The sequence below is a fragment of the Mercenaria mercenaria genome, chromosome 2 (genome assembly GCF_021730395.1).
Source record: "Mercenaria mercenaria strain notata chromosome 2, MADL_Memer_1, whole genome shotgun sequence".
NCBI lineage: Eukaryota > Metazoa > Mollusca > Bivalvia > Venerida > Veneridae > Mercenaria > Mercenaria mercenaria.
Window position 1 is genome coordinate 45,520,491 of NC_069362.1, and position 12,399 is coordinate 45,532,889.

Sequence of the window (12,399 nt, forward strand, 5' to 3'; positions counted from 1 at the left end):
AGTCATATAAGAAATGCAATTGTGACATTTTATACACGCATTTTGTTTGAATTCATGCATGAAATTTTATGTTCTTTTAAATGCCACTTGTTTACACTTATCCGTCGGGGTGAGGTAACCAAATGTGACAGAACTTCAATTCCAAATTTGTGGATGCCGTTGAATTGATTGATGTGAACGTCACAACGTAACAAGACGTTACACTGTATCTAAGATGCCCAAATTAAGCAAATATAATCAGTTTATATAAATGATTCAGTCAATACTGTATATAAATAGGAAGTAGAATAAAACATCGTTGACATTTGAATAGTTCCGATATTTCTAAGAATGTGTACATAAATCTTCTCAATCAGAGCAGTTATATTTTGATCTTTTCAGATCGTTCAGCACGATATTTTTGATGTGTAAGTGGTACCGTTTAGTTTTTCAGGTTAAACATTTTTTCTTCTTTTTTATTTTAGTTTCTCAGTACAATTTCTCTCAATTATTTCACATCTATAACCGTTTCTGAAACAGAAATGAAATACAATACACTGTACACATGTGACAATAAATCAAATGATCAAGGTACATCTCACAACACTAGATCAACCGCTGAACTAACACATCAAGATTGGCAAGCTTCATTCATAAGGTAATTTAACATTAAAAGGCAAAGCAACAAAAGGCTAATAATCATGAAATCGTCTTTCCGAAGGATGCGGATATTTTTTTCAGCATATGCCGATGCGACAGCACTTTGTATTTGTATACGTACTCGTTATTCTTCTGACGAAGGAAAACGTAATCCGATGAAAATCACATCTGTTGGTGACAAAGGCAGAGACATTGCTGACAATAGGACTTTTCAAAAGCGTACGTACATCAGTTTTTATTTATACATAATTCTACTTCGTTCACTGAACAGATACCGTTTATTCCATGGGAACTAGTGTTCACGTTTACAGCGTTTATTCTCGGTAAAATATATCGAGGGCTTAGAGCGAAACTGGTCTCTCTGCTTCTATTGTTTTGTATACATATAGACCAGTTTTGCTCTAAGCCATCGATATATGCTAAACATATCGTTTTCAGAGATTGCGATTCTATCAGCTTGCAAATAAAGCATTCACAAGGGTTAAAGGAAGGATGAATAAAACTAAGGAATCTTGACATTTTCAATTAAGAAACATCACACTATATTGATAATGGCCCGAAATTTTTCTAGAGAATCAGTAACAATCTATGAGAAAAATATAACGTAACATAATTCATTTGGCAGGTTTTCTAAATAGCTTTAATTGTAAATGTGACATCTCCTATTTAATGTCCACTACTGACCGCTCCAAACTATTACGAAAAGTAGTAACACAAGATTGGATAGTATCCAAGCAGGTCTTGATTTCATTAATATTCCTGACTAAAGAATTCAAACAGTTTTGTTTTGCTATTCCTGAGTTTAAGTTAGTTCTGCACGTTAGGATCGATTTTTTTCTACAACGTAGAATTTGATTAAACTGTATTTTTTAAAACTTCTGAATATACTAAGAAAATTCAGCAAACAAAAAAAGATAGGGTCGTGTGCTTGATTTTTTGCTAGACTGATTTGAAAAATTTCGACCTCAAGCAGGATTTCGTAAGTGTATGGGAAAATTGCAACAATCATAACATATTCGTGAATAGAAACTTTTCTACAATGTAGATTTTAATGAAACTTCTTATAATCGTAAATAAATATATATCCTATGCTTATTATTGAGATATTTGGCTATGATTAAAGTTAACCGCCTATTTCAAGCTAATTTTAAGACATTATTTTGAATTATTTAAAGTGTCAGATGTTTTAATAACATATTTTAACTTTAGAAAGATAGTAACGGTGTCATTTTAACAAATGTACTCACTGGTTGAATTCATAAACTGATTTTCGTTTCCGTACGCCGAATCCAGGCATTTTTCTACGTTTTCCGGAAAAAAGACGTTACGCTATGACTTCCGGTTTATCAAACGTAAAGAACTACCTTTACGCTACACTAACACACCTGACTTTACAGATATTAATGATTGCGGAATACTTTAGGGTGTCCTTCTGAGCATTGTTTCGTGCTCTGGCAGACACCTGGGTAGAACCATCGACCTTCCGAAAGCCAGTTGTATAGTTTCCTCACATGAAAGAATTTTACATCACAATTTCATGATCGATTTGATGCTAAATTGTTTAATAATGCTGAAAAAATGAAGAAATAACCGTAGGAACACTATCAACCATTGTTGCGTTGATATGGCGTCATCGACGTCATGACGTAACGTGTCAGTAACGCGCACAATTAAATATCTTTTATCTTGAAAGTGCGTGAATTTGAGTATATTTATTAGCTAATTAAAAAGCCTTTATTTGCCGAAACATTTTTATGAGTCTTCTGTTTCGAATAATGATTAATATTTTGCGGGTTCTACTTAATTATATTGAAATAAAATGTGGAATATAAAAGTGGGTGATGCTGACTAAATTCCTTAAAAGGATAGGCGAGTGCAAGGCTGAATTATAAAGGCCATTTTCACATAAAACATGGACACTTTGATTTGTAATACCTATTTTAGAGACACCCTAAACCATCTTTACACAAGGGAAACATTTTGTTGATAAAGTGAAATTGTTGAGTGGACACAGTTTGTCAACCCTAATCCTGTCCATGTTATACCAGTGTATCTGTGTTACATATATTTATATATTATATATAAGTAGCAGAGATTGTTCACTTTCCAATGAATGGCTATAACGTTCAATAAATTTCAGCCTTCTCTGGTGACAAGGTATACTCCATCCTAGTGTCGCCATGCTTTAAAAGTTTAAATGCACTTAATCGTTACAAGGGGGTCTTTTATGCATTTTCCGTTTTTTATACTTAATTGAACTCCCGCAGTTTTTAGATGACTTGCTATGTTGTCCCTATTATTCCACATATGGGAAAATATTTATAATTTTATCATCAACTTTGACACGTCTGATTTATTTCTAATAATGTTTTCTATTAGACAACATCGCACCTAATTATTTTACTTTCGTCGCTCTAAATTGTGTATTGTCATTTAAGAAATTCCATAAAATAAGTTAAAGCATATGCCGCACGCAGTTTGCTTTATACAAAAATAGATTATTATAGATTTACTCATTTAAGATTACAAGAAACCGTCTAGAAATTCAAAACGAAGAGAAATTTTGAAAGAATGGAAGGCACTTGTCATTTCAATACGGAATTCTGTTACTGCCATTGTGATTTCGAATTTGCTAAAAAACGCTGCAAATAGGTATTTTGTTTTAAATAAAATCTGCATTTATTTTTATGCGTCTATGGATATGAGGGAAATGGCAAAATAATACTTATAGAAAACGAAGAAATGGAATCTTTGTATAATATTTATTGAATGGAACAAGACGAAATATGAGAAATATGAAAATCTAAAATTTGAATTTCTCCATTTATGTAAATATACATATTAATTTACGGAAGCTTATTCCAACCATTATCCTTATTATATCCAGAGAGAGAGAGAGAGAGAGAGAGAGAGAGAGAGAGAGAGAGGGAGAGAGAGAGAGACAGACAGAGAGACGCATACAAACACACGCATGACAAATGGTATTGCTGTGCAATTATATTATTGACAAGGAATACTGCAATTAGGCCAAAGCAGAATAAATGCAACGATCTTGTCTCGCTGCCTGGGAACTATCAATAGGAGTTATTATATATTCCCGAGGCATTTATGCGCTATGTGATGATATTAATTTTTCCCACACGAACAATGAAATTTCATTGCATTTGGGGTCATGTTCATAACTATTACAGTATGGAATATGTTACTAATATACCTCCAAAGTTTTGCAGCATAAAGCATTAGAGTTTTCCAGTATTTTTAAGGTTAACTTTTGCTAAATAGAATTATAATCATTTGAGTTAAATATCTTCATATATTTCTGAAAGAATTACAAAGAACTGAAAAAAGACACAACATAAAAAATAAGATTTAGATTCAATTTTGTAGTTTTTCAATTGACTAGACACACGTTGCAATGTAATACGTTTTACAAAATTATATATATTTGATGGTGCCAATCTAATATATGGATAACAATGAATTTGACCCTAATTGCTCAGAGTATCATCATATTCTTGCATCTACATATTTGTATTTCACTACAACATTTAATTTTGTAGCGTGAGACATGAATTTACAAACCATTAAAGCAATACTTCAAATGAAAATGAATTGTTTAAGAAACGGTTTTATTTTTTTTTCTCTAATTAATAACAAAAATCTTACCGGGGCATTTTCCTCAGAAGGTAAGGCGATGATAGGCCATTTTGCACAGGGCTTATTCGCGGTGATTGTGGCGTCATTTGCAGACTTTGAGTTGACCCGTGAAAGCTTATGCTATCCGGGTGTAAAGATGTCCGTGAACTACTCAGATCTGTGCGTGATCCTGTGAATTGCTCCATTTTCATGAATTATGAGAACAAGCCTGAGTCAATTCAATTGAAGTGCAGTTACAATTTAGAAATAAGACAAAAATTGTTATAATCCATTATTTAACAAAACACAATATCACACTTGCGGCTACATTTCAACAACATGTTTTAAGACCCGACCATGTATGTAATGCATCCTTGAACATTTATTAAAAATTCACAGATGGAAATTGTCGCTTTCTATCTGATGCATCCTGGATTTGTATTAATTCATTATGCATTCCTTCTGAACTACCTCTTCAGTAGAATTCGCATTGACATTAATGATGTGGAAAAGACCGATTCATTAACTGATATTCTGTTAAATGGAACTACAAACAAAATCATCCTTTAGTCTGCATAATTGATTAAAGAATACGCAATATAAAAACTCCTATGCAAATTATAAATGAATTCGACAATATAAACGTCTTTAAAATGCTGGTCATTCAAGTCTATCCTAAACAGACACAAGTGATTAATGAAATACTCTCAAATGTAAGTGATGACACGTTTAGTCCAGATTCATGCAGTAATTGCTCTGTCGATATCATAGAGAATTTGGTCATTATATTGGTCTGGCATACAATATTAGTGGCCGACATGCTCACCGATATAGACGATCTACATTCCATAAAAGGTTAAATCTTTCCGGGCATCCGCTCTACAAACGCCACTTTGACAATTAATCGACAATGAAAAAAAAAAAACATGTTCTAAACTATTTTACGTCTGTGATAAGTTGAGATATCACAGTACTGAATAATACGGCACAACAAAGAGAACTTCTTTAAAAAAGATTCAGACGTTTGAATAGTCAGTTATATCCACGAAGAGTAGTAGAAAATCATGATTACTTTTACATCTCATTTTGATAAAGAGATAAATACTGTAATTTTAAAGGAAAAACTAACAAACAATAAAATAAATTATGAATAATAATAAAAAACCCAGTAAAACATTGATTTGTAAGTCCTCCTAGTTAACAAAGTATATTTGTGTATGTGTTAGAATGCTTCGCTAAGTAGGACAATTTTGTTGTCAGGTAGATATCTATTAAGCTTTGTTTAAAAAAAAATGGTTTCCAATTCCTAGTATATATGCATATACTACACGGACAAGTTAATACATATTCTACCATCCGTCAATATCCCATTGTTTAATTTTTGTCATGTCAAAGGTTTCAACATATCCCAAGATGATTAGCTATGCAGAAAACAAACTTAAATATTCATAACGTTGGTAAATTTAGAAATTAATACACAAGATAGCCATCTTAAAAAGATTTACAAGCCAGCAATTACGGATCTTTGCGCGAGTACCAAAAACAAAATATATTCAGTAACTATTAAAACACACTGAACGAAATGTTGTTGTATTCTGATTGCTAAAAAGTGAAATGTGTATTTCTATTGCAAAATTAATTATGTTAATCAATTTGCTATATTGTATACTTTTTATACACATATGAGTGAACATTGATTATACTGTCTGGTCCTTTTGCAAATGGTTCTTTAAAACTCATGAACACCCTCCGTCAAAACAGACTGCTATTGTTTTGCTTTGTTGCTTTCTGTGCTTCCGAACGACCTTCTTAAAAGTTTTATTAACTATAACAGTAGCAGTCTGTACGCACCGTGTGGCGACCGTAAAATGTCTTCCTGTACTATGACTCAGTGTTGCTATATGTTCAACTCCTTTGGGATCATGAAGTCAATTAATATATTGATCTGTTTAATAGAATTCCACTGAGTCCGTTGCTTGGGACCTAAGGGGTGTTGCAAATTTCATTACCTCTCATGAAAAGACTCGTTCAAGCCATGTCTGCTATTGGCAGTTATTATTTTGTTTGATTTTCTTAGGATATACTTTTATAGATTTTATACACCGATCGTACATTAAAACTGATATCTTCGTGTAAGTTTGTGTCTGCTAATTAATTCTATGCTATTATCATCGTATTCTTTTGTATCAAAATGTATATGAGCTCAGCCGCTATGAATACAAAACTACCCGCGCTTCATTTCGATTTGATTGCACATTATATTTACAGGGTCAAGAGCGGGTTAGTGTTTTCAGCTTCTGCCGCACTAACTACTGTAATGTAAAAGAACCTCCGCGAGGTTTTATATCACAGTGTCACTAAATTTAACGATTACGTCACTTATCAGTTTTAATATTACTACATTGGCGTCGTCTGGTACGAACAAAATATTTTCTTCGCATTCCGCAGAGAACAGTAAATTATCTTTCTTCTTAAAGGATTAGCAGTGATAAAAAACGTTTAAATTGCCAGTCACTGTCCCATAAAACATAAAACAGCTGACATATGCAGTTCAGTTATCTTTCGTAAGGGACTTTCTTAAAATAGCGCTATATACCAATACAGAATGTACTATTAATGTAAGAACTAATGTTTCTAAAAAGTGTATTTCCTTTTCCCTCCGGAACCCGTGTCTACCAAACATAGATGATGTAAGTACCAGAACTGATAAATCGCTTTTTAATGTCACAAAATGAAAACATTCAGCAAACATTGTCTCGACGTTTAGACTACACTGTTATATAAGAAATGCAAAATGTTTCAAATGTTATACAATGTTTCAATTGATGTAATCAAATTTTATGCTATTTTAAATGGCACTTGTTTACACTTATCATTTGAGGTGAGGTATCCATTTTCATGCGGTTTTCCCTAACCAGCACTGGGTACATGAACTGGTTAATATGGTTTCCTGTCCAAATGAAACTATAATTGCTGTAGTCTCATTGTTTAGGTATAAATGTGCTTATGGCTAAAAATTGTGTTCATGGTCACTATCAATCTACCAAAAGACATGTTTTGACACATTTGCTTATGTGATATTATTTATATTCTAATCAAAGGCGGAATAATCGGATTTAGCTATTTTATTTGATATTATAAATGTTGAAAATGTCTGATTTTAATTACGTAAATTTAATTAAATATTCAGCTGAACGTCCTTTCCAGGATGAGCCAAGTTGTAAATGTATTTATTTACAAACGAATATCTGTATTCCATAATGTCTGAAAACTAACGGTGCTGTATGCATTCTCAATGATTATACACGAATCGTAGATTTTAAATTTGTTTATTTTTATAACTGCATTTAAGATTTGAACAAACTAGTATACTGCACTCTCTTTACAGTGACTGTTTGTAAATGGATACCATATGCCGTTGAATTGATTGATTTGAACGTCACAATGTGACAAGACGTTACACTGTATCTAAAATGCCTTAATAAGGCAAACATAATCAGTTTATACAATGAATGATACACCAAAAAATCTAAACACCCTTTTCACGTACGAAATAAGAACACCGGCTGTCAAATCAGTCAATACTATAGAAACATAAACTTGAATAAAACATCATTGATATTACAGTAGTAGATTTGATATTTTAGGAATGTACACAATCATGTAACTCCTTAAACAGAGCAGTTATAAATCGATCTTTTCAGATCTTATGTTGTTAGTGGTACCGATAGGTTTTATCAGCTTAAACATTTTGACTGCTTTTTTAATTTCTTAGAATGATTTCACATATTTCAAAAACCGCTTTTAAAACGGAAATGAAATGCACTGTACATACGGCTATAAATTAAATGAACAAAGTACATCTCACAACACATGATCAGCTGATGGGGTAACACATCAAGATTGGCAAGCTTCATTCATATGGTAAACATTGAAATGGAAAGCAATAAAGAGCTAATAATCATGAAATTGTCTTTCCAAAGGCTGCGGATATTTTTTTTTCCAGCATATGTCAATGTGACAACACTTTGTATGTGTATACGTACTCGTTATTCTTCTGATGAAGAAAAACGCAATCCGATGGAAATCACATCTGTTGGTGACAAAGGCATGAAAATTGCTGACATAGGACTTTTCAAAAGCGTCCATACATCAGTTTTTATTTATACATAATTCTACATCTGGGAACTATTGTTCACGTTTACAACGTTTATTCTCGTAAGAATATATAATCTAAACACATAGTTTTCAGAGATTGCGATTCTGTCAGCTTGCAAATAACGCAATCACAAGGGGTAAAGGAAGGATGAATAAAACTAAGGAATCTTGAAATTTTCAATTACGAAACATCTCACAATACTGTCAATGGCCCGCAATTTTTCTAGAGAATCAGTAACAATCTATGAGAAAATTATAACGCAACGGAATTCATTTGACAGGGTTTTTAAATAACTTTGATTGTAAATGTGACATCTCTAATTTAATCTACTACTGACCGCTCGAAACTATTACAAAAAGTAGTAACACAAGATTGGATACTATTCATGCAGGTTCTGATTTCATTAATATTCTTGACTCAAGAATTCAAACAATTATTTTTCTGTTTAACGTCAAGCTAACAGATATTAATTGTTGCGGATACTTCAGGTGTCCTTCCTACATGTAGCATTGGGTAGAACCATTTACCTCTCGAAAGGCAGTTGTTTAGTTTCCTCACATGCAAAAATTTACATCACAATTTGATGATCGATTCGATGCTGATTTGTTTAATAATGTTGACAAAACTGACCTAATTGCGTTAAAATGGCGTCATGGACGTCATGACGTAACGTGTCAGTATCTCGCAGAATGAATATCTTTTATCTTAAAAGTACGTGAATTTGAGTATTTTTATTAGCTAGAAATACATTATTTACCGATACAACATGGACATTTTGATTTCTTAGACCTATTTAAGAGTCTTACCTTAAACCCTCTTTACACAAGGGAAACATTCTGTTGATAAAGTGAAATTGTTGAGATGACACCATTGATCAATTCTAATCATATCTATGTTATAACAGTACAAAGAAAGACTATTCTATCTATGTTGCCTGCTGTACAGGATAACACGGTCATGCCGCTAACAGTCCTGATTTCTTTCTTTATTATTAATATATATTTTTTTTGATTTTCTTATATTTTTATATTTATTATTTTCCATATTTTGACGCATATATATAAGTAGTAGAGAGTTTTCATTTTCCAATGGTGACAAGGTATACTCCATCCTTAATGTCGCTCTTCTTTAAATTTACTTAATCGTTATGAAGGGATCTTTAATGCGTTTCCGTTTTTAGATGACTTGCTATGTGGTCTATAGTTTGGATTCTATTGTCCTTCGGTAATACGATAAAAGTACACAAAGAATCGAAATATAATTATTAAGTTTTCATATTGAGAAGACAATGGACTAAGAAAGACTATAAGCATTTTCTACACATGGGAATAAGTTTATAATTTTGTCATCAACTTTTACACGTCTGATTTATTTCTAAAAACGTGTTTTATTAGATAACGTCGCTGTAAATTGTGTATTGTCATGTAAAAATTCCATAAAATTACGTTAAGGCATAAGAACTATAGAGCACATAGTTTGCTTTATTAATAATTTCACGAGGGCGTACCCCGAGTGAATTTATTCTGACGACCTATAACCGATTTTGAGTGTATCAATTTAGGTAAAACACAATTTTGCTATACATTATTTCGATTGTATTATGCCCTTAATCTAAAACAGTAGATAAAATATAGTAGCGCTCTTTCTTGATCGCAACAAAAACATTGACGTTGTTTTGCCCTTAATCTAAAACAGTAGATAAGATATAGTAGCGTTCTTTCTTGATCGCAACAAAAACATTGACGTTGTTTTAGCATAAGCGTGTTAATTTTAACAGAAGCAAGCATATTTGAAACGAAAATATAATTTATTAATAAAGAATTAATCCTTTAAGTTGACAGGAAACCTTCTAAACATTTAATCCGGAGAGAAATTCTATGGAAAGAATGGAAAGTACTTGACGTTTCAATACCGAATCCTGTGAGAGACGCATACAAACACACGCATGCACACATGCACCTCTGGCAAATATTATTAGCTTGAATTTATATTATTGACAAGAAATACTGCAATTAGGCCAAAGCAGAATAAATGCAACAACGTTGTCTCGCTGCCTGGGAGCTATCAATAGGAATGAATATATATTCCCGAGGCATTTAAGCAGTTTGTGATGATATTAATTTTTCCCATACGAACAATGAAATTTCTCTGCATTTGGGGCCATGTTCATAACTGTTACAATATGGAATAAGTGTAACTTCAAATGTTTGCAGCACAAATTATTAGTGTTTTCCAGTAACTTTTAAGGTAAACTTTTGCTATATATATAAACATCCGAGTTAATATATATTCATAAATTTCTGAAAGAATAACAAAGAACTGAAAAAGACACAGCATAAAAAGGAAGATTTAGATTCAGTTTTGTAGTTTTCAGTTCGACTGACCTGACACACACTGCAACGTAATACGTTTTACAAATTCATTATACATATTCGATGGTGCCATCTAACATTTTGATTCCCATAATATTAATTTGACCCTAATTGCTCAGAGAATCACCTTATTCTTGCATTTACTTATTTGCATTTCACACAAATAATGCTCTTCTTTTGTAGCGCAATGTATGAATTTAAAAACCATTTAAACAGTACATTAAATGAAAATGATGTTTTTAAGAAACGGTATATTCTTTCTCTACTTAACAACAAAACACTTACCGGGGCATTTTCCTCAGAAGGTAAGGTGATGATGGGCCATTTTGCACAGGGCTTATTCGCGGTGATGGTGGTGCCATTTGCAGACTTTGATTTGAACCGTGAAAGCTTATGCTATCCGGGTGTAAAGATGTCCGTGAACTATTCAGATCTGTGCGCGATCCAGTGATTTGTTCCATTTTCATGAAGTATGAGAACAACTCTAAGTCCGTTCAATCAAAGTGCAGTCACAATTTAAAAATAAGAAATAAAAATGCTTTAATACTTTTTTAACAAAATACAACATCACACTTGCAGCTAAATTACACCTAACGTGTAATTAAACCTGACCAAGTATGCAATGCATCCTTGAACATTTATTAAGAATTCACAGCTTGAAAATGTCGCTTTCTATCTTATTCATCCTGTATTTGTATTAATTCCTTATAAAACATTCCATCCGAAATGTCTCTTCAGTAGAATTCACTTTGGCATTAATGATGCGGGATAGACCGATTCATTAACTGATATTCTGTTAAATGGAACTACAAACAAAGTCATCCTTAAGTCTGCATAATTGATTACAGAATACGCAATACAAAATATCCTATGCAAATGATAAATGAATTCGACAAATATAAACGTCTTTAAAAAGCTGGTCTTTTCAAAACTATCCTAAACAGACACAAGTGATTAATGAGATATACACAAATGTAAGTGGTGACACGTTTAGTCCAGGTTCATGCAGTAATTGCTCTGTCGATATCATGGAGAATTTTGTTATCATATTGGTCTGGCATACAATATAAGTGGCCAATTGCTCACCGATATAGATGATTTACATTCCAGAAAAGGTTAAATCTTTCCGGGCATCCGCTCTGCAATGGCAACTTTGACAATTAATCGACAATAAAAAGTAAATGTTCTAAATTATTTTTACAGCTGTGTTGGTAAGTTGAGATACCAAAATACTGAATAATACGGCATAACAAAGAGTTCTTCTTTAAAAAAGAATAGTCGGGTATATCCGCTAAGACTAATAAAATCATCAGCACGACATTTTTGTTGTGTTAGTGGTACCGTTTTGTTTTTCAAGAAACACTAACAGAAAATAAAATGATACAAACACACTAAGGCATTGATTTCTAAGTTCCGTTGGGTAACAATATGTATCTTAAGAACATGTTTTATGTATGCACGTGAATGCTTCGCATAGTAGGACAATTTGTCAGGTAGATATCTATAAAGCTTTTTTTTTTTAAAAAAAAAAACGAACACAATAATTCCAAAATTCTAGCATATATGTATATACTACAGGCCAAGTTAATACAT

At 32.4% G+C, this 12,399-nt stretch overlaps 1 protein-coding gene across 2 annotated transcripts in view; it reads right to left on the bottom strand.

The window, feature by feature from the left end:
• Positions 1-11,329, bottom strand: part of LOC123563866 (caspase-3-like) — a 76,870-nt gene extending 65,541 nt beyond the window's left edge. The window contains exon 1 of one of the 2 annotated variants that reach the window (XM_045356967.2): positions 11,092-11,329. In XM_045356967.2, coding sequence (XP_045212902.2) covers positions 11,092-11,273 — 182 coding nt within the window. In that variant the 5' untranslated portion in view covers positions 11,274-11,329. Of the gene's footprint in view, positions 1-4,305; positions 4,935-11,091 lie in introns of those variants that run through there. The other variant, XM_045356968.2, reaches the window with a different exon arrangement.
• Positions 11,330-12,399: the final 1,070 nt, after the last annotated feature.